Raw genomic sequence first — 25,099 nt, 5'->3', positions numbered from 1 at the left:
TATCATTGCATTCATATAGAAATGCAGTACCTAACGTTCTAATCCAATGATCAGCACTTGACTCAGTGCGTGACTCGATAATGTTTCTGTAATTTTGCATCAGATGTGGGATGTTATTTGATATTTGGGCATTCTAATCTATAACAATAAGCAATATTTTTACAATGCAGTTAATACATTTCAATATCTCCTTTTGCTACTAATTGTTCTTTAGATATGTAACTCATTCTGATGATGGATAAATCAATTTAGATATTGATAAAATCTATGGAATTTCAAACCAGATGGCGATACGGAAGAGTTTATAATATGTGGGTTTTCTGATCCATAACATGATGCATTGTTTTTAAAATGTAGTTTTATAAATTTGAATATTTGGGTTTTGAATGTTAACAATTGTTCTTTACAAATGTAACAGATACTGAAGTCGCATAGACAAAATCAAGTATCGATATTTGTAAGTAATTCCTCGCCAGATGTGGATACGAGATGGTATATAATATGTGGGGATTCTGATCTATTCTGAACCTTACTTTGTAGTACCCTGAAGCTGTGGTGGTAAGTACAACTGTAAATACACTATAGGATTCGTAAAAACAATATATTCAATACAATATTTTATGTGCGTACGTAGAAACATTTCTTCGATATGTTTCAATTATGTTGACTTCTGAGTTAGAATGTCATATGTTCTCTAGCGAATATCAAATTCTACTGTAATTCCTTTAACTAACTTATGATCATATAGATTGGCTATATTGTGACACTTCAAAGTAATAATAATATCCTTTATCTATACAGGATTGCACAATTAGTTATATAAACTAGTTTATATTGTGGTCCTGTCTATAACATATATATACATCGAGAACATATATCACAACGCATGGAAATATCACAATTTATATACATACAGATAAGAACTAAATGAAAAGAGACAATAAACACACGAGTATCATTGAGGATCAAAATAATGTTTTAGTTAGGCTGATTTAAAAGATGTGGTAGTTGTGCATTTTCTTATACAATCTGGTAATGAGTTCCATGAAATTGCTGCTGAAATGATAAAAGATCTTCTAAACTATTCTGTTTTGGCTCTTGTAACATAAATAAAATTAGTAGAGCTCTGTCTTGTATTTCTTGTGTTTACCTCATTCACAAATCTAAAAACATGCAAATACTCTGGAGTCGTATCATGTAAAATTTTAAACATAAGAATAATATTTCGATAAATAAAATATTCAATCAAAGGCATCCATCTCAAATTTGATAGCATGCAAGAATTTGATATTGAATGAGATACCTTGATATGTAAAATTAACCTTGCTGCCCTCTTTTGTAATTTAAAAAGCCTATCAATATTTGTCTTGTTCTTTGTATCCTGCCATATTGTACAATAATAATTAAAATGAGGAAAAACAATAGTATTGTAAATTTTGAGTAGTGCCTCCTTTGACATAAAAGTACTCAATTTCCTTAAAACACCTAGTTTCTGACTAAGGTTTTTACATACGCATCTGTGTGATAAGACCACGTAAGACATTCATCGATGTAAACACCTAAACGTTTGGCACATTTAACATTTTCTATAAAAAAAAATCACCAACATTAATGCAAAGGTTTCTACATTTCGATAATTTCTGTGACGTTCCTATTAAAATACATTGTGTTTTCTTTAAATTTATTGTCAATTTGTTCTTATGCATCCATTCCATAGAATTTATAAGATCATCCTATAATTTGTTTCCAATCACATCTAAAGATTTATCAGAAACATCTTACGTGGGATCATCTATATATATATTGACTGTAGAGTGTTTGAGACATGTTGGGTAGTCATTTACAAACAGAATAAAAAACATAGGACCCAATATAGAACCCTGAGGGACACCGATGATAACATCTTTTTCCTTTGAGATGGTCCCTTTCCATTTGACACATTGCGATCATATAGATAAGAATGAAACCATTTAAATGTTTTTTCACAGATACCATAAGATAAAAGTTTGTGCATCAATACATCATGATTAACTGTATCAAATGCTTTGCTTAAATCAATAAAGAGTACACTTGTGAGTTTCCCTTTATCAATGTTCTCAAGCCATTTGTCAATGTTTTGGTCTGAAACCTGATTGATGCTCTGTTAAAAGACTATTTGCGATCAAATATTCGTAAAAAGTGTGAAAAACGTGTCTTTCCATAATTTTACTTATGATAGGTAAAACAGATACATGTACCGGTCTATAATTATTAACATGAAAATTATCCCCAGATTTGAAAAGCGGGGTAACTCTAGCTTTTTTCTATTCATTTACAACGTCACCATCCTGTATAGAGAAATTCATGATGAAACACAATATGTCAGCTACAACATCAATACTCACTTTCAGTAATTTTACAGAACTTTCATCCATACCTGTAGCTTTTGAACTTGACATGCTTTTAAATTCTTTCTTTAAAAATTCTACATTTGGAATTGTAAATGAGCCTTTCGGCATTAGTTCAATTTTCGGGAGCTAATCATAAAAAATTGTCGCAAATATATGACCTATGCCACAAAAGAAATCATTGAAGGAATTTGAAATTTGATAGGAGTCTGAAATTACTTCGCCATCAATTTCTAGGTAGGATGCTGATGCGCCTGCATATTTAGATGGTAGAAATTGCTTTATTTTACAACGCGGTTCCTTGCTGATCGATATAAGGCCCAGTCCGATTCGTGGCGGGATCTTAGAGTCTTCCGATGGAGATAATCCCTTTGACGAATTTCAGATAGAACGTCGTCGTTAATCCATTTTTCGCAATCGGTCCTGATACGGCGCTTTTTGACTGGCATATGCTTGTCAACTATTTTCATAAAAAGCTTCTTAAATGTTGACCACATTTGATTTACGTTGTTAAAAGATTAATTGTTATTCCATTCAACACCCCGCAGATCCCTGAGAAAATCATTTTCGTCAAATTTCTTCTGATCTCTGCATTTCTCATATATATGATCACTTTGTGTGTCACGCTTATTTTTCTTTCGGACGACATATACCAGGTGATGATCACTCAGACCTATTGGCACTACACCACATGAGCTGTAAACTTCAAGCACGTTTACGTAGTGTGATCGATGAGTGTGCTTGAATCTTTTGTTATTCGGGTGGGTTTCGTAATAGCTTGCTCTAAGCCAAAAGTTTCCATGGATTGTTTAAAATTTCATGTTTTCAGTTGCTCAAAATTGAAGTCACCCATTATTACACGTTTGTGACAACTATTCGTTATATCTTTGATATACTCCTCAAAATGTTCTAACCATTGGGTGTTTGAATCCGGTGGTCGATACACAACCCCAGTATTTATTGTCGGAGAGTTCATTAATCTAATATCCACAGTAAGCATTTCAAACATTTCACACTTGCATACGTTTTTAATTGCCCATTTCTCTTAAATGTACATTATGATCCCTTCACCATGTCTATTGCGATCTCTGCGTACAATGTTGTATCCATTTACCTGTGTTTCAGAATCCGTGATATTTGAATCTAGTTTACTTTCAGAGATTGCCAGAATATGGTAAATTCCATCTTTCAGTAAAGTTCTGATTTAGTCCAGTTTATTCATTAAATCATATAGATTCACATGTGCAAATTTTGTACCTTTAGGGCGATTAATATAACTTTCTTCCACTTTTTCGGTGTTGTAGAAGTTTTCATCTATGTCGTTGATACACGAATCACAAATGCATTCAATATTTTGATTGCTATTAAGCTTAACATCCGACGTGGTATTATTCACACAACCTGTACATGTGTAGGTAACAGTAGGTCCAGTATTTAATTGAATATCATTCGAAAGCAAGAGGCACAAAACCGTGAATAGCTGATTTGTACTCGCTTCGCCTCGATACTTGGATGAGCTTTTTTCTGTGTTTTGTACAGTCGAAATATCTACTTAAGTTTTTTTATAGCAAAGAATTTTTGTGTTAAAACAGGCCATTGAAAACCATCTCCAAAATTAAAACCACAGTCCATTTCCTGTACAATTAAAACAATTCTGAATTGCATGCAAGGTGAAGATAACGAACAGTGATCAATCTCATAACTCCTACAAGCAATACAAAATTCCAAAATATGAGGAGAAATGTTAACGCACCTCTTATCACGACGGTCATTTTTTCTGTAAAGTGATGTTGTCCTTCGGATATCAAGAGTCATTGGCAAATTAAGATTTGAAAATATTCATTGTTACCACAACCTCGTGCAATAGCCGGGAAGCCATAGTATTGATTGATATAAAAATTGGTCATTTTAAAGGTACCTAATTTCCGGATATTATGTTTTAGTAAACTTAATTTAAAAAGTGCATAAGAGAAACTGTGGGTGTATTTCAATAAACACATATAAAATATGGCGAAAAGGACTACTAATACTATTCCGGATACTTAAGTAAAGGAGGAAGCTTCACTATAAATGGGGAAGACTGGCTGTATAGTGAAACTTTCCCGGAAGAAGGCTCGCTATATAACCAGACTTCCGGGGTAAATATCACTATATAACCAATCTTCCGGGGGAAGGGTCTCAGTATATAGTCATCCTTCCGGGGGAAGTCTCACTATGGGGGAAATCTCACTATATAACACCGCCATATGAATTAAGTGACGATCACCAATTAATTCATCCTTCGGCCGCCAGTTAAATGACTATTAATTATATACCCTGGCATTTATCGGCTTCCGTACATTATTGAACACAAATACAAACATAAGACATGGTTTACTTCAAACAGTTTATTCCAAACAACGTTATTTTTACAAATAAAAAGTGAAGATAACGAACAGTGATCAATCTCAACTTATATAGGCAATACAAAATATAGAGTTGGGCAAACACGGACCCCTGGATACACGAAAGGTGGGATCAGATGCCCATGAGGAATAATCTTCTCCTATCGACCGGCCACACCCACCGTGTATATATTCATCAGGCAAACTGATGTTATCCTTAGTCGAAACCAGTGTGATAAAAACGGCCTAACAATCTATATGACACACGTCAGACAGCATTTGACCCAATGATAGGTTGTCTCGACATTATAACGACCATAGAATTTGCGAAATGCTGACTTTAAACAAGAGTGTTGAAACCCCTCCACCATGAACTTGATTGGCAGTAGCCTGCCTTGATTTAAAAACACAATATGTAAGTGATAATGGAATATTGCTACATAAATATGGGAAGTTGACGATGGAGAAGCTGTAATCATCCCGTTTATCATAAAATTGAGTTGTTAGTTTGCCGTTAATATCTACTTTCAATGAAATATCTAAGTATGAAGTAGAAATGGACGACTCTGTGGTGTCGTTTATTTCGAGTTCACAAGGATATATCGAATCGACACATGAATGAAAATTATCATTGGTAGATAAAACGTTGTTGATATATCTAAATGTTGCATTGAAAGCCACAGCAAGAATTTTTTTCTTCTCACGTAGAAGTTTTTGAATAAACTCTGCTTCATAAGAACATAAAACAGGCCAGCTAACAAAGGAGCACAATTGGTATCCATGGGATTTCCAACAGACTGTTGGAAGACCTGATCACCAAAGACTACGAAGATACTTAACACTGATTTTGACTACGGATAACTCCGTTTACCTGATCAGGATATAGGGCTCCCCGTGGATGTGACCGGTCGACGGGGGATGCTTACTCCTCCTAGGCACCTGATCCCACCTCTGATGTGTCCAGGGGTCCGTGTTTGTCCAACTATCTATATTGTATTGCTTATGGGAGTGATGAGATTGATAACTGTTCGTTATTTTCACCTATCATACTGTCAATGAGGAACTCCAGCAGTATATTTTTATATTCAATTTCAGAGTGCTTTTTCTTGGAATCATAGTGGTGTTTAACAAAGTAATTTTTTGGATGAGTGACCACTAGATATGAATATTTCAGTTTTCCATTTTTCTTGAAGAAGCAACTGTCTATGATGTCAAAAAGTCTAATTCTTAATTTATCGTGAGGAATGGTCGTGTAAAGTTTTCAAAAGTTATACGTTTTGATGTTGTTGATTTGAGAAAAGCTTTACGATTTCAAGTTTACTGAAAGTTCTTTAAAATTGTTTAGAATCCACATTTGATTTCCACCACTTATGGTATATGTAGTGGCAAAGTACGTTTGAAGTTTTGGGATAAAAACAATTCTACCTCTAACTTTGTTCTTAGTGCCATTTTGTTTATCTATGGAAACAAACATTTTGGTATAAAAACATTAATATATCGTAATAGATATTAGAGAAAATCAGAGCCGAAAAGTAGATTTTTATTACTCGCCGAAAAATGTCAAAGTCCAAATTTTGACAGTTTTTTAGGAATAATTTTTTTAATTTATATGCTTAAAAATCCAATTGCACCATTTTTTTGGTCTCGTCCAGAAAAAGAAAATGGTATAGGTCGTTTTTCAAAAGGTGTATGATTATAACAATTATTGCTGAAAATGTTGTTGTTTTTAATCGAAAGGGCAAAATCATGTACTGAATCTTTATTTTTGGTCATATTTCAAATACCTATGTATGAATGTGTTTGCCTTTTCGAGACGAGGAGAGAAATATATAATCAGAATTTTGTACCTTGAATAATAAATATTTTGACCAAAACACTGATTTTTGATAACAAAGACGTAAACAAAAAGTGATCTTTAAGCCTAAATAGTTGATACCATTTTATTTCTCATTGAGACAAACAATTTAGTACAACAATTAGGATTTATTGCCATAATAATAAAAATAAGACAATTGGAGTCAAGAAAGAATGTCGATTAATCGGCGACAACTCTGTCATACCAATTTTTCAGTTTGTTGGGAAGAAAATCTTCATTATACATATTAGAAAAAAAAATATGATTATATATTCTTTTTTGTCTTGACGACACGAATAATTTGATATAATATTCATCGCCTTAGTGGAGAATGTCAAACTCCAGGGTTAGAAAGTGTAACTTAATCATTAGGCACCCCTATCACTGTGTCAACATAATACTGGATATCAACATAAGTTTAATAAAGGCAATTTTACCATTTTGAATTCATGTTATATTTTACAAAACATAAAATAGTGCATACTTTTCCGCAATCATTGACCAAAACAATTCTTTTGCACATGCTCCAAGTCATCAACATCGGGGAAAGTGTGTACCATTTTATGATGGACTTAAAAAAATGTGTGAAAAAATTTGATACACACTGGACACCCACACAGTTTTTATTTTCAATATCATCAATTCCAAAGGGTCTTCAATCCCACTACACAGGTGCATGTACAAAATGTAGTGGGGTTAAAAATTGTAGTGGGATATAACGTGTATATTCATATTTTTGTAGTCGGATTGAACACACACACACACACACACACACACACACACACACACACACACACACACACACACACACACACACACACTACACACACACACACACACACATATATATATATATATATATATATATATATATATATATATATATATATATCCAAAAAAGTAGAATTTTTTATTTTTATTTTGATTTTGATATTTTGGATCAGCTAGTTGGACGAATAAGGCATGTCCTAAGTCGCTCCACTTTTAACATTGATTGACAAGCCTAAAGACAAAAAAAAAAAACCCATGTAGTCTGCGTTGTAAATACGTTTGTAGATTAGTGTAGTTATAGTGCTAGATGTATTTTTATGTAGTTTTTGTTATTATTATCTGTTGATCTTGGCCACATTATGTAATTCTTTTCGTTTGTCCTCAAGAAGGGACGGGTCGTCCCGAAAACTTGACAATCTGGTTGTTCGTTCGTGTCGTTGGTCATTTTGGTGCTTTGTATATTTGTTTGTATTTGACGTTCTATCCATGTTGTGGATCCGACACCTTTAGGTTTCGAGTGTTGTTGGAACTTTAGTGCTTTTATATATATATGCCATATCAAATTTGCATGAATTTGATACGTATGAAATATACGTATAGAAGCAAATTCATCAATATTGGCATCTTAGGTGAAGGTGTGCAATATCAACATGCATTTCTTAACTGTTCAATATTAAACCCGTCATTAATGCATGAAGCAAACTGTTTTTTTAAATGGGGACATCATAATTAAGGTACAGTAGAACATTTTGTTTAAATAAATGAATATGATATCAAATACTGGCGCTGTCAGATTCGAAGGACCGTCGTTTACCATTTTCGCTTGTTTATGTCGTTACGGTAACGTCAAAATTGAACGCTCATACTCAGAATGTTTCGGACGCACACAATTTATGCAATGCAAAGTTAGCGTTCCATAACTTCTCAGGATATTGAATGCTAATATTCTCTATATTTTACGCAGATTTTATCATAGACTATTTATTAGCTAAATTACTATATATATATATATATATATATATATATATATATATATATATATAACTGCAATATTTTCATGCGAATACTGCACTATCATTATATAAAAATCGCAGAAAGTCGTTATAAATAATATAGAATATTATACCCAAAACACACGTGGAAATTGCATAATTTTCCCATGAATATCATTGAATAAATTTGCCTGATATACGATGTGTGATTTATGGTTTGATTATTGCACGATATCGGCATGATTTTCAAATGAAAATGAACACGTATGGAAATCATGTGAGCTGCTTCTCACTTTGTATGTCTCAGCAAAGATTTAAATGGATTGTATCAAGAAAGTTGCAAATGATTTGTATCAAAGAATAAGCAGAGACTGTGGTTTTTAAAAAAAGAAAAATGAAAGGACCAGCAAACATGTTAACGAAGCTATATCTTAGGTCTGATACGTGTCCTAGGTATGTCTTAGGACACCTTTTAGTCTTAAGTCAGGTTCTCGAAACTTTCCTGAATTTAGGCCTCGCCATAAGTTCATCCTAACTTTAGGACAGCATAACCCTTGTCCTAAGATCATCCATTTTTGTTTGTATAAACATGGCGACATCCATGATATTGAGGTAAAGAGCTCTCAGACACCATGAAGATATTTACAACCCGCTAAATTATTTAATTGTAAGTAAGAATGGAATTTCGTGGTTTTCATAGCCTCCCGGCGCTATTGGACAGGGATGCCTTCTTCGTTTTGTAACTAGTATAGGAAGGCCATTTCTTCCTAATCTGTGCTCTCTCTCTCTCTCTCTCTCTCTCTCTCTCTCTCTCTCTCTCTCTCTCTCTCTCTCTCTCTCTCCTCGTGTGTGCATATAATATAATATAATATACAAGCATATATTTCCCCACAAATACCCTACCACGCCCACTTCTCGGTTACTACTAAACAAAGTACGCTAGAGTACCTTAGAGTACGTTGGTAAAATTTCCAAATCTAATGCAATTTAAGTGTTTATTTGTATGTATAACGCTTAAATATACATGATTATAAAATAATATTGCAATATTTGTCACAAGTACTTGCTATTTAATGATATTTTGACTAGAAAACATTAAATTTATTTACGCATCTCGATCCCGATTCTTAGTATTTTGTTTGAAGAAAGTATTTGAGCGATGTAACATATTACACCAGTATTAAACCCAAATACCAATGATTTATTTTCAAGGAATTTACTGTTCGATTGACAATAAAAAGACTTAATACTTCAAACATAAGATAAAGGCGTAATCTTGGAAATTTAAATGTAATGCCCTCGTATTAAATAATGTAAATATGTAGTTAAATTTGATCGAGATCGGGATCAAACGGTAAACTGCAACTTGAAATAATCCCCAAACTAATGAAAACAAACGCAATATATTCCAGATATACATTTATTAGGTTGAATTAAAATATAAACATCTACGAACAGCGGTAAAATTGCATTAAATTGTGAAATTGTACCAGCGTACTCTAAAGTACTCTAGCATACTCTGTTTAGTAGGACCACCTCTTCTCTGCTGTATATGTAAAGGTGTTAGAAAGTACATTAATACGATGCTTTATTTTCAACTTCATCAAGTATCACTTTAATTTTTACAGTTAAAAATAATGAGTTTCTCTTCTTACTCACGATAATACACTAATCTACACAATTCACAAATTGAATTCAGACTGCTTTGACTTCTGTCGGATTCTTCAATTATGTTATCAAAAACCTTGACATGAGTACATGCAAGTCAAGGTATATCGGTTCGATTTTTCAACTATCGCACACAAGTTTTGGTTTTGCATTCACAATAAAAAGACACAGTTTATAACATAGTAATGTATTCATGTATTTTGAATTCATGTTAAAAAAAAGAAAAGAATATTCATATAAGTAAGTAATGCCTGTCTTTTCTCTAGCTGTATGTGTCTAGATTTTAATTGTTTACTCGGAAGTATGTCACGAATATCATATGTGTAAATGCATGTAAAGGAATAAGAATGTTCCTAAGTTGTTAGGACGTCCTAACGTATGACATTCCTAAGATATCGTCCAGATACATCCTAGGACACATAAGTTGATCTTAGGATGTTCCTAACGTTTTTCCTAAGTTATATCTTAAGACATGAGACATAGCTAAAGTTATATCTTAGGAAAATTTCATAAACATGCCTGCAGGTCCTGGTTTTTCACTAACCTTTGTAAGTACTTGTACAATTGTAAGCTGACTTGTTGGTTTCTTCTGGTAACGTCCTTATTCTCCTCTGCATAAACTGCATTATGAATTAGGTGGTTTATAATATTCTACCCATAACCCCCACATTGAAAGATTCTTCATCATAATTAGATAAAAACACGAGAGAAAAATGCACTGATAATTGATTAATTAACATATATATCCCTCACAAACTATGCGCATACCACACACGCATTTTCATTGCATGTTGTTATGCATATTGTCATGCAAAGTATCTATAGATTCACTTTAGTTCATAATCTGTAAAATTACACAACGCCCTACATCAATTGTTTTGTGTTATCATTCTTTTTAGCTGTTTTTCCATCATCACACGATGAAAATGATGTTTGGCACTGTAGGGGTTTGTGTAGTTTTACTCGCTGTGTGCTGCAATGGGTATGAGATAGATTCAAATATTCGAGGTAACTACATTTAAACTTATTTTGCATCTTATGAGATTTTATAAAGCACATTATTTAGATGACTGTTTTGGTAATGGAGTATGTATAGCGTTACTAGGTTTGTCGATGAATGATAATGTTCAGACATTGAAATTTGACATGGAATCTATTTTCAGCTAGGCTAAACAATTGCAAGTTGTTGAAAAGCGATGAATCCTTGTGGAGGCTTTTAAACGTCAAGTATGTCAAACCAGTGGGTGTCCTGTTTGATGTATTGTCTACATATGAATGGAGGGGATGTGATAGTAAGTGTAAGGGGACTTAAATCGAAACAAATTTACAAACAGTAAAAGTGACGGTATAATTAAGATGGAATACCACACCAGGAACAAAGCTTAATGGAAAGTGGAGGATATGTACAATAATAGTTTGATTCATGTAGTGAAAAAGACATTTCATTAGAAAGCAATGGGAGTGAGTAGGGGAATTAAAACCCCTGTAAGATTCGCACTCACAGTCAAAATATTGGTTGTGTTATCTATCTTTTTATTTGCGATCACAGTGTAACCTACTAAACTAAAGGGTATATATATATATATATATATATATATATAATAGATTTTTGTCTGCACATAATTTAGGTTGTGCAGATATTTTGAAAGCAGATCCAAGCAGAAAGGGACATGATGGCATTTACACTATCTACTCTAAGTCAAATATGAGGAAAAATGTTTTCTGTGACATGACGACTGAGGGAGGCGGATGGACAGTAAGTAGATTTTTTTTTTATGTTTCCAAACATTGTCAATAGCTAGCAAATAATGACTAAAGAGATGTACAATTGTCCATATGACCCGAAAGTGGTCTCTTTTAACCAATATTCACGGCATTGTAACAATGTGAACAAATACGATGTCCGAGGGGTTTTCAAATGAATACTATAAATGGGAGGTAACTCCGACGTATTGATTTAACAGTTATGAAAGATGAGGGTGAAGTGAAGGAGTAACAGTCATATTCCTCCAGCAAAATTTTAAATAACATTTATGGTGATTACAATGTGATATGATTTTTCAAAATTTACAATTATGTTCAAAATGCAATAACTTGTGTGGTTGTTATGCAAGTACAAGTACTTACTTAATGGATGAAGAGGTGGGTTTGGCAAAGAGAGAATTCATTAAGTGAAGGTAATGAACAGTGATCAATCTCATACATAAATCTAACAAAAATGCATAATTGAAATTAGGGTGAGCACTGACTCATGGAAACAACACAGGTAGTATCAGGTGTCTAGGAGGAGTAAGCATCACCCACTGACCGGTTACATCCGCCGTGAACTTTTTATCTTGATCAGGTAAACGTAGTACATGTACACTATAATCTATATTCTAAATCAATATGTTGAGTTGTTAGTTTATCGTTAATGACTGTGATCAATAAGATATGAAACAGCTATAGAAGACTCCGTGTTGTCTTATTTTGAGTTCACAGGGGTATATCGAATCGACATATGAATGGAAATAAATATGAAAACTGGTCAGCTGATAAAGGGTCACAATTCGTGTCCATCGAAATTCCAACAGATTGTTGAAAGACCTTCTCACCAAAGACCACTGTATACTGTCTTTTAAAAATCAAATTCAGGGTACTTGTTCGTAAAGTTAAAATGGTGTTTAACAAAGTAAATTTCTGGATAATTGATCATTTCTGAGTTCGCTTTTAGCCGCTTCGGCTCTCTATGATGTCAAAAGTCATAATCTTTAAGGCCACTTCTTCAAACAAACTTTAAAAAAAGATGAAAATGAATCCTTTTATATAAGTAAACTGAATAAATTTCAGTGCATGGAATTTAATTTTTGACTAAGATATCTCCATTTTGTTCAATACAAGTGGACAGCTTTGTAGAGTTTGATAGGGAGGGCCAAAATACGGCTGTATCACAATTTTTGAATATCTGCATAGAAAGTATATAAATTCCCAATATTATAAGAATCTAATATTTGTACTAATCAGAACCAGAATTAACCAAAAATATACGAACCCATGCATCCAATTTTTTGTTTGTAGCAAATGTCCCTAATTTATCATGAGGAATGTTAGGGTTAAATGTTAAAAAGTCGTATATTTTGATGTTGATGGGTTTTGGACAGTTTTGTGATTTCAAATTTACTAAAAAAAAAATCTTTGGAATTTAGAGAATCCACATTTGATTTACACAACTTTTCGCATGTGTTGTGGCATAATATGTCTACAGTTTCTCCTTCGTAGCAGTTGATATTTTCGTGAGGGTTTGGTAGAACTTTACTGGATCCTGCTATGCATCGATGTCTTTAAGAGTTTTTGTGAAGTTTTGTAATTTATACATATTGTAATTCAAATTCATTCGTGTCGTTGTCTGGAATGTTAAATTATTTAAAACTGAAACGTGATTTTGAAGAATTTCGTCTTTTGAAACGTCACTTTGAGAATAAGTTGGATTACCAAATTGAGTTGTTATAATAATAAGCATATCAAACAAAGACAATATTGTTACCAGTTTTGTCAGCTGGAACCAGCACACATTCCTCTATTTAAAACTTCATCACTACTGCGGATATATTTATGAAGCTATATTAAGAATAAGACGTATCCTAAGTATGTCTTAGGACATTTCTTAGTCTTAAATCAGTCCCTCAAAGCTTTCCTAAATGAAGGCATCGCCGTGTGTTCATCTTAACTTTTGGGCAGCATAACCCTTGTCTTTTGATCGTCCTAAGTTTGTATAAATTTTGATATTGATACAAAGAGCTCACATAAACCATGGAAGGATATTTAGAAACATTGACAACCCAATAGATTACTTAAATTTCTTCAGTTGAGCAATTTGTGTTTCTCTTCTTACTCATGATGATACACTAATCCACATGACTCACAAATCAAATTCAGACCAGTTTGACTTGTGTCGGAAAAACGATTGCTAAATTATTTATCTATGTCCTAGATGTGAGTACATGTAATTGGCAAGGCATATTGGTTCGATTTTTAAACTATTCTACAAAATCATTGCGGGACTCATTCTAATATAAATAAATCAATTAATATATGAAACATCCCTGCATGGGTTCAAGTATCACAATATTAGTTTATTTTTTTTATTGTATGTGAAGTAGTTAATAATTCTATAATTTCTTAGTTTATAAAATAATTCTACTAAATATAGGGTATCTGTATTAAGAATATTCATATGAATAAAGCATGTCTGGCTTTTCTCTAAGCGTATGTGTCTAGATTTTAATCATGTCACGAATATCATTTCTATAGGAATAAGAATGTTCCTAAGTAGTTAGGGCGCCCTAACTTAACATTTTCCTAAGATATCGTCGAAATACATCCTAAGACGTTGATCGTAGGATGTTCCTAACCCGTTTCACAAAGTATCTTAGGACATATCTTAGGACATATCTTAGGAAAGTTTCGTGAACATGCCTGCAAAGGTTACTAAAGAGGGTACGCATATTTTCTTTAACATATGTGCCTGGTCTAAACGTCAAGTATAACGAAGGAGTAATACCTTATCTCCCCATTAATGACAATGACCTCGAAAAGTATGATGATTCTTATATCATTAAGTAAAGATTTGAACGAAGAATTACTGTTAAAACATAACTCCCCCCACCCCCCGGTGATTGTAAAAGGAAAGAATTTATTTGCTGTTCTACAGGTCTATGGTTATATGGTAAAAGTATTATGTATTATATTTGTAGGAAATGTAGGGTGCAAACTTGTACTAGAAATATGATGGAATACAAGACTGAACCTAGTAATTTTTGTTACAATGAATGTTGCATATGTTGACAGCATACCGAACTGAATACTACCACAAATCTAAAAGTTCTTCGTAATGCATTCGATACCGTTTGGAAAGCAGAATACTTTTAAAGGAATAACTGAAACAGTTTTCTGTTGTTACAGACCCTGAAACGTGCTACTACACATTAAAAACGAACCGAACCGTTCCGTGCAAGAAACGAACCGTACCGTTCAAGAAACGTACAGTACCGTGCAAAAAACGAACCGTACCATTCAAGAAACGTACCGTCCCGTTCAAGAAACGAACCGTATCGTTCAAAAAGCGTACCGTACCGTGCAGAAAGCGTGCAGGATAATATTATGCAAACCCCGCCCCCAAAAGCCCGAAAGCGTACCGTACCGTGCAGAAAGCGTGCAATTTATGTCACGTGACCCACTTTTTCAGCCACAGTATATTATTTTCACAATGGCGCCCGATGGGAAAGGAGGTCGTAGACTATCGCTGGCTATTCGAAGCATTATCCTCAAACATCACGAAGCTGATTTTCAGTGATCAAAAATAAAGTCAGGGAAATGAAAATCGGACTTCGCGTGATAAAGGATAGGACTATATATGTATTATCATAATTTTATTTGATTCAAAGACAAATGCAACAGATATCTAACATTATTAATTATGAATGACTGAATGCTGACAAAAAAGGACGTACAAACTTCACGTGCAGATATCCTGGATCTTTCATAATGCCGATGATAAATCACAATAAATGTGAAGTGCAGAAAATAATCATTGTGTCATTTGCGACTTTAGTGTATTCAAAACAAAATTCACTTCTTCTTAAAAACTTTTCCAATTTAGGCACTGTAATTTATATCCGGAAACTTAATACGCTTTGTTTTTACACTTACGCACGCCCATGTCGGGGAGCAGTTCATGTAACAACTTTTTATAAAATCGTAAATTAATAAATGTCTGATGAGAAATGAAAAACAAATTGAAACGTAATAACAACCATTAAGACTTAGACTTAAGCAAATTCTAAAAACTTTTATTCATAACTTTTATGTACGTTATCAATATGGAATTATTCCATCGAAGCAATCAAAAATAACGTCTCATTTCCCCATGTGCACATTCTAACACAACCACAAATCCTGCAGCCGATAATCAAAGAGCCGAATAAGACCGATCGAGTGAAAACAAACTATCGAAACGTACAATTTATACGAAGTCAAAGCGTTCAGGCCACGCCCACCTCATTAATAAAACGTGCAAACCGTTCACAAAGCGTGCAGCTATTTTTAGCAAATCGTACCGTGCAAGAAGCGAACCGTACCGTTCAAGAAGCGTACCGTACCGTGCAAGAAACGAATCGTACCGTTCAAGAAACGAACCGTACCGTTCAGAAAACGAACCGTACCGTTCATAAAGCGTACCGAACCGTACCGTGTAACTGGTGTAGTAGCACGTTTCAGGGTCTGTATATCACAAAGTGTGGGTCATTAAACCAATTAGAGCATCATACTATTTCATCTATATTGTATATACAAATTTAAATCTACAATTGAAAATATTCTTTGTTTAACACACAATTTATGAGTGCTTTTCCTAAAATCGATTTGCATGTGGTAAAACGTACATATTGGGATTATTGATGATGAGAATTCAATACAACCACTGCGTGACTGTTGTTTATTGTAGGTCATACAAAAACGGATAGATGGTTCCACTGACTTCTACAGAACATGGAAAGAGTACAAAAACGGCTTTGGGGATCCTTCCAAAAATTATTGGATAGGTGCTATGCATGTTTTTAGAGATTGTTAAACGCAATTTTCATGGAATACCAAATATAGGGAGCAATAATTACCTTTTAATGACAACGAATATCAACTGAATGCCAAGTAATCATTCTCGCAATAGAAAAGAAATTGCAGAATACTCACCTCTTATATTCGTACAATAGTAAATTTCACTTTTTAGTTGTTTTTTCTTCTTCAAATAACAAATAATTCTTCTTCTTTGTATTTATGTTACACTTGTTTTTAACATAATCGATGTAATAATTCATGTAGTAAAATTCTTAGTAATAGTGATATGTCTTTATTAAGTAAATGTTTAAACAATTTTAACTAACCAAAGGTCTCTTAGTTTCTCACACTAGATTCTTTCTGCAATAGATATAATTGTACGTTTCTCCATCTTCTTCAAATACATATCTTTAGATCACCCGTGAGTCACTCAAGTGACCTATTGGTAATGATCTGCGTCCGTCGTCGTCCGTCCTGTGATTTGTGTTAGCGATTGAACATTTTAAACTTTTTGATAACAACCCTTCCAATTCTTATCAAATGGTATGTAGCATTTTTTGAAGAAGAGGGACATAGATGGTTAATTTCAGGATTTTTGCACCCGAGAGGCCTGAGGGGAGAGACAAAAATTGCCAACAATTGACGAATTTTCAAAAATCTTCTCTGCAACCGCACATCTGTTTAGAATAAACCTAAATGCATAGTCATGTACAGAAAGAAGGCCCAGGAGCTACCAAAATTAAAGATTTCAAGTTCAGCGGGGTAGAGGTTCTGCCTTCAGTGCGGGATCACACCTAGCATATAGTGTTTATACGTAAAACATATGTATACCATCTTCTTTTAATGCTATTGATACTAAATGAGAACTAAATGGATATTTAAAGGTATATGTGCGGGATTAAAAGTATTTTGTTCTATGTTGAAAAGCAGACCGTGTATCTTATCAGTGTGATAAACTATGGAAAATAATATGATTTGACAATTTCGACAAATTATATACGGTTATTAAAGAAGTATTGTTGTACTTATTGTATGAGGAAAATGGTGATTTTCTAATGCACATTTATGAAGGAATGACGTTTATTGTGGATGTGCGCAAACGCACGAACAAATATTAGGCGAAACATCATTGGAAATGAAGATTTCGTTTACAGTATGTAGTCGTACTGAATGGAGAATTCCTGTTAATCATGAAATTGAACTCCCCTTCAATTGCTCAAAGTGGTTCTCTCTACCCTATTTTTCGTCTTGCTGTCTCTTATCACTGAATGTGTCCCGCCAACAGCCTGCGGGCAGTCCACGCTTTCACGTCGCCATGCAATTGTTTACTTTCGAAATTCCGTGTGCAACGTTACGTTCACTATCCAACTCGGAGAATACACGATTAAATAGGAAATTAGCTGGATTACTTTTTAATCCGATTGAATTAAATTGCATAATTTGCATAGCTTTATATAAAATATTTGATTTTTATTCCTACGAAAATATCCAAAGAATATATAGCTTTAAAAAGAACAGGTACCCTTTACCACAATTATAGATACATGTATCATCCCAGAGGGGTTTTGGCACCAGGGTGCGGCAAAAATATTTATATTGCATTATATCTTAAAAATACTCCCTACTTCTGGATATCAAGCAGTCAAACTGTTGGCATGATAATTATTAGCATTGAACCTTGTGTCAATTCTGTGAAATTCATAATCCCTGTGTTAATGTCATGTCATAGGGTGGAGTCAAGTTGGTCATATATTGAAAATGCATTAAATTTTAGAAAATATTTTTCCTTAATTCTGATCATCAAGCAGTCAAGCTGTTGGTATGATTATAACGAGCAATGAGCTCCATACCAATACTGTGTAATTCATGACCTCAGGGTCTATGTCCTTGGATGGGGCTAAGTTTGTCATTTATTGAAAATGCATATCTTATATGTATCATTGAATGAACATTGGACTCTCTACTAACACTGTGACATTCATGACCACAGTGTTCCGTTACATTTACCAGGGTGGTGCTGAATTGGTCATATACATAATGTATTGCAAATGCAGTATAAAATCTTTTGTACTGCTGAACACCAAGTAAAAGAAAAAACAAACCTGTATCATTATAACGAGCAATGGGAAATTTACTATCCCTGAGTTCAGGTCCATGGATGGGTCTTACCTGATCATGTCTTAAAAGTGCAATAAATATATTTATTCGTGGACATCAAACAAGCAGTGTTTGCATGATTACCCGTATGAGCAATGAGGTCTCTAAATCAATTTGTCCTTTTAGAACGTAAATAGGAAATTGCATTTCGCTGTGACGTGATAAAACTTACTCACCCATAAAAGAATTCCAAATCATCAAATGTGTATGACAGTATATCTAGCTCAAATATAAAAATGGAGAAGTATGACAAACACACCGGTAACACAATAGAGTAAATGATGTGTATACTCAGGTGACCGTTAAGGTACATGGAACTCTTGTTATGATGAACAAATCCATGTATTTGTGAAAAAGTAAACCATATCTTTACGTAATATAGCTGGCTTTATTTTTCTTACATTTTTTATTTTACATTATTTACAACAATACGTATTCCGAACTAACTCGTGAATGTATTATGCTGATCCTACCTGAACAAAAATTGTTTTCTCTACTTAATACCTTCAAGTAATCTCATTGTAGTTCAAATTAAATCAAACCGCTAATTAAGGACATTTCAACTTATATTTAGGTAATGAATTCATCCACTTGTTAACCAATGGTAAAACACAGCAACTCCGTATTGATCTACAGAGATTCACTGGAGAAAAGGGGTATGCCAAATATTCCAAATTTATTGTTGGCGATGAGAATAGCAAGTATAAGTTGATGACGTCGGGCTACAGTGGCACGGCAAGTAAGTTTCTTATGCAGTCACGAATATTATAATAACAGTTAGCTCTTGAGAGAAAGTGTTATAAAATGGGATACCAGTCTAAAGTCCTCAAACTTCTTTGAGGTCTTTGATGGAATGAAACGGGATATCATCCAATATAGATTATAAAACAACTGAAAATAAAAGTGAAACTCACGGGTCTTTCGAAAGAAGCCTTCATTCCAATATAAGGTCCCGCGTCACGTTAGACGTTGAAATGATAAAGAACTCTCCCGACTAAATGTTTTTGTTCGTTACTTATCTTACATCTAGATTCTTTACAGCCCAGTAGCTAAGTATTTCGTTACTAGCTTGAAAATACGGATGTATATTTAATTGCTGTTACTAAATTTAGAAATTCATTTCAAAATAAAGGATTATCTCCCTCATGCATAGCTCTTATCCTTGGACGAATTTGGCTCCACTTTTTTGGCACGCTGTTTTTGGCTATATTTAGCTCTAAAACTTCATAGTTATTTCGGATTTCAAAGATTTCGGTTGAGCATGACTGAAGTGACATTATTTGTCGAAATGCGCATCTGATGCATCAAAATTGGTACCATATAAGTTTTACATCTACGAAAGCCCAGAGCTCATTCGAGATTCGAAATTCAAAATACGAAATTCGAAATTCAAAATACAAGATTCAAAATTCAAAATACGAGATTCGAATTTCGAAATTCAACATCCAAATTAGCCAATCAAAATGTAGGTCACAATAGATTAAAAGTTAGAGGATGCATATAAACTTAAAATATGACAGAAAGCTTATTCTTCTAATATGTTTACCATACAACGAAACATTTCTTTTAAAACTAGAAATCAAGCTTGCTATGAATAAGCTTAGATAAAACATAAAAAAATATATATAAAGAGACAACATAGATTGAGGAGAAATATTTATTCATGGCTCGAATTTCCTTCATTGTTTACATAAAGACGCCTATAAAATTGATTGATTGATTGAGTGGGGTTTTACGCCGCTTATAAAAGATGGAGCGGGTGGGGAAAATATTTCTATAGGCACCTGAAGTATCGACACTACTACCAACACCCCCCTTTCTGATTTTTTTGCAGCGATAATTTCTCCGAAATGTGTGGATTCCTTGTCTATCCCATCCCTATTTCGATTTATATTTAATCGTTTCACGCTTTTTGCAAGCTTTATAAATTGACCTTCTACCCGTATAAGAGAACTACTATGTTTTGAATTTCCCCCAAAATCAAACTAAAATCAATTGTTGGAGGGCTTTCATCGGTTAATAGGCTTCATATACGATTTCATTTTAGGTATATTATGAGGTGTATTCGTCATTATTTGACCTGGTTACCGCACAATACAGAGTTAAATATGTGGCAGCTGAAACAAGTTTCCTGCCCCTCCCTTCCCGCTTTCTACGGACTTGTCTGCATATTAAGCATGCATCATAACTTTCATAGTTTTAAAAGAAATGTTGGTAAACATATTAGGAGAATAAGCTTTTTCTCATATCTTAGGTTTATATGCCTCTACCATCTATTGTGACCTAAATTTTGATTGGTTAATTTGGACGTTGAATTTCGAAATTCGAATCTCGTATTTTGAATTTCGAATCTCGAATGAGCCTTCTGGGCTTTCGTATACATCCCATTCCGGAATAGTCACCTACATAAATAATTCACCAGCTGTAGATGAAGATAGACAAGTTTTAAACTATAGATGGCGCTCAAAGTTGTAGTAATAAAGGTTCATATCCTGCCAACGCCCACCGTAGTAAGGACCCCAGTATCTAAGAAACGTCGTTAACATTAACTTTTATCGCAGGGTACTTGGCAAAGAAATAGTAAATACTTATTTTGAACATTTTGAGTTTAAACTGATACTAGGTTTCAACAACCTGAGCGCTAAGCTTAATTAAGTCTTTTTTATATTTCATTGCTAGCAAGAAACAGTGAAAAGTCTCTATTTTTTCTCATACCAGGAGACGGCTTGAAATATCACAATGGGATGAAATTTACGACAAAAGACCAAGATAATGACGCACATGGTGGAAATTATAACTGCGCAAAAGCCTGGCACGGCGCATGGTGGTACAGGAAGTGTCATCAGTCAAACTTAAACGGTCTCTACACCACTTCTGCAGTTGTCAATCCTAAACATCCTACTTGGTATCCTTGGAAAAGAAGACACGAAGCCTTGAAATCAACACTAATGATGATCAGACCAAGATGAAACAGAAAGGAGCATTTATAAAAGTGATGATTCATAATACATTCATTGCTTGAAAAAAATAAATGAACTGAGAAAAACATTAATTTTGTTTCTTTCTATACACTGAAGTTAACACCGATCTGGCGATATTTCAGCTAAAGCTTTCTTTATGATATAGGGTAGTTGTAATTAGTTGCATACAGATTGTACACTAAATTGAGAATACATGTTTTGTATATTATTCTACCAAGTCATTCACTTTTTGCTTACCTGAGCTGAAAGCGTCATATGAGACTTCAAAGAAATTCTCAAACATTGAATAAAGTAAATTCTCAAATTCACTGTAAGAAAACAATAAGTAGAAAACTAAAAAAAACTTCCACCATTTATCATGAAGAAATAGTCAAACATCATCACTGAACACATTATCAAATTATGTTTTTTGTCATCATATATATTACATGTATAACACTGTATCTGATGATGAGCACCACTAAAATCAAAACAGAGAAATAATCAGATATTCAATACAGCTTGTTGGTATAGTTCTGCGTCTTTCTTGCTAGTTTTCTTTTTATAAAACCTAGCAAAAATATGTGCATGTGAACACCCTGCAGCATTTAAAGTATTATTGACTGGTATACAATTTTCAGATGCCCTTGAAACTGAGGCTGATCTAACAATGCGATGCAAATTTAGTAATATCAGTTCCTGATTTTAACATCACCAATTTAATTCACCTACTTATAGTGTCTCTAGATACTGTTTTATGAGGCTTGACATAGCTTATAAATAGATCTGTACCTGTGCCTCTTAAATGTTTTGTGTGTCTAAATATTCTTTCAACATCAAAACAAAACGTAACCTTCTATCAGACAGGTAAGCAAAACGTTCTAATTGTCCACACAAATAACCTGGTCTACTTTGTTTCAACAAAGATTTAAAAATAAGTATATGATTTACTACCCTTGCATATATGATTTATACTTAACAGATGCAAAGACTGCGCACTAGTTAAACCAATGAACATAACTAATTTCAAAGTTAGTTCTTTAAGAGAAATAAATTTCACAGGAGACAATTTTAGCAAAAAAGTAAGCACTTCAGACATATCCCAAGTTTCACAGCATCTTGGTTTTCCTGGTCTTAAATTGAATACGTCTTATAAAAATCATGTAACTAGAGGGTGCGATCCAATAGGCACACCAGAATACTGAATCCCATATGATGATAGAGCAGATCTACCAGTATTAATTGAACTTTCAAATAGATATGTAAAAAAAAATTCAATATTTCTTTTACAGTTGGTTGAATTGAATTAATTACCCTTTCACTACAGAAATATATTCATCTTCGGATAAATGTACCATATTGTTTCTTTGTTGAATATCTCCCGGAAGCAAGTAAGATTTTGTCTTGAAAAGCCTTCGTTTTCGAAATGTCTCCTGAGATATGAGATGCTACTAAACTCAACCAACTCATTCTCTCACCAGCGGGCGCGTTACGCAAGCTTCACATACACCTCTGTCAACGCTTGGAATCACGTGACAATATAATCACATGATATAAACAATAATTCTCGGTTTCCTTTCCGTTTTAAAAGTTCTGGTAACAGGTGATGACTGTTTTCACCATTTTCGTTATCTTCACCTTGCAGCAGGCTCTTTTCATAGCCCACTGGCACTTTGATAAATACATATTTACTATTTAGCTGTTTGTCTCTTTTATCGTATTTTTACAGCCTTTTACAGCCTTTCTTACTTTTGATTCCATGTTTACATTCAAATCTTCACCATGTGGATGTCCTACATTCATACGCTTATTACGAAGTAGTTCCAAATTTAGGATCAGAAAACGGCGATTTTAAACAATTTACAGTAAGCATCAATTTAATAGCACCAAAATCATTTCATAGTATGACTAAATATTTAGTCGAAAACATAAATACTGGATATTAGAAAATTTTACAAGATTTCTGTAAAAAGCCGTTGACAGAGGTGTAGTGCGAGGAGCGCACGAAACTCTGGGTAGAGAATGCAACCAACTGTCCTTGTAAGGGATTACGTTTTGTCGTTCCTTGAATGAACAATATTTTTTGTGTGAAAGAATCAACGGAAAATTTATTAAAAGTTCTAGTAGTCCTGCATACCAGATCTATGTTGGCAATAAAGGAACAATCATCAGACAGTCTGCATGATTCTATTTTATCTTCTGTACACATCTACTGATCAAAGAAAATAGTGGAAACAAATAACACTATTTATTTGACCATGACATACTAAATGCATCAATACAAACTGCATCTGGATTAGGTTTCCATGATGTATTCATATCTAACTGCTTATTTGACACAGAAAAAAAAACTCTATATCTGGTTCTCCAAATTTACGTACTAAAAATGAAATAACATCCATTCAATATTCTCATTAAACCTTCTAGATTCAATATCTGCCACATTTTCTTTCCCAGGTACATGTACTGTAGAAATCCAAATACCTCTATCACAACAAAACTGCCATAATCTGTTTACTCAAATCATTCATTTCCTCTGGTTTTATTTCTCCCATGTTGTTTAAATATGCTATTGCCGATGTATTATCAGAGCAAATTCTTAAATGCATATTTGTCAACAATTTGCAAAATGACTTTATGGCTAAACAAATTGCCCTTAATTCTAGATAATTAATATGATGCAACTTTTCTCCATTTCTTCATTTACCACCAATCTTTACATCATTTTTTACTGCCCCCCATCCTTCGGTAGATGCATCTGTTGTGAAAGATATGTCAGGACTACCCCTATTGATGATTCTCTTTTGTGACATAATATTTAAAATTCACTAATGTAACTTTTCTCTTATTTCTTTATTTACTTTCATCTGACCGTCAAAATTTCCTTTATGCATCTTCAAAGCCTTATATTTTTCTTTTTCTAACACTCAAATCAATCGCACTAAATGATGACACAAGTGATCCAATAAAATTAGCTAAACATCTCGTTACTTAATTTTTTAACAGTTTTCTTTTATCAAAATCTTTTTCTCTGATGGTAGGGTTACTGTCATATTAATACTGTCAATGATATTTCCAAGAAACACAATGGCATGACTAGGTTCAAACACTGATTTTTTGCTATTGATTACCAACCCTAGTTTTTCCATTAAAGATACTGTCTCCTTTACATTTGCAGTACATTTTTCCTTTGAATCACCAACCAAAAGAGAATCATCAATATATGCAGTACTCTGAAACCCAAATTGATGCAAAGTCGAAAAAACAGGTTTCATAATTTTTGTAAAGATTCATGTTGTACAGGAAATCCCCATTGGTAAACAAGTGTATTCAT

The 25,099-nt window shown here is 33.6% G+C and overlaps 1 protein-coding gene across 1 annotated transcript; it reads left to right on the top strand.

Moving 5' to 3' along the window:
* Positions 1-485: 485 nt before the first annotated feature.
* LOC130052576 (ryncolin-1-like) lies at positions 486-21,853 on the top strand. The gene is made up of 7 exons (XM_056157944.1): positions 486-558; positions 10,957-11,065; positions 11,221-11,349; positions 11,686-11,813; positions 16,539-16,635; positions 19,380-19,544; positions 21,524-21,853. Exons 2-7 carry the CDS (start codon positions 10,978-10,980, stop codon positions 21,772-21,774), a joined length of 858 nt encoding a protein of 285 aa, XP_056013919.1. The 5' UTR covers positions 486-558; positions 10,957-10,977; the 3' UTR covers positions 21,775-21,853.
* Positions 21,854-25,099: the final 3,246 nt, after the last annotated feature.

The sequence above is a fragment of the Ostrea edulis genome, chromosome 3 (assembly GCF_947568905.1).
Source record: "Ostrea edulis chromosome 3, xbOstEdul1.1, whole genome shotgun sequence".
NCBI lineage: Eukaryota > Metazoa > Mollusca > Bivalvia > Ostreida > Ostreidae > Ostrea > Ostrea edulis.
Note: the sequence above shows the minus strand (reverse complement) of the source record. Positions and strands in the feature narration are given on the sequence as shown.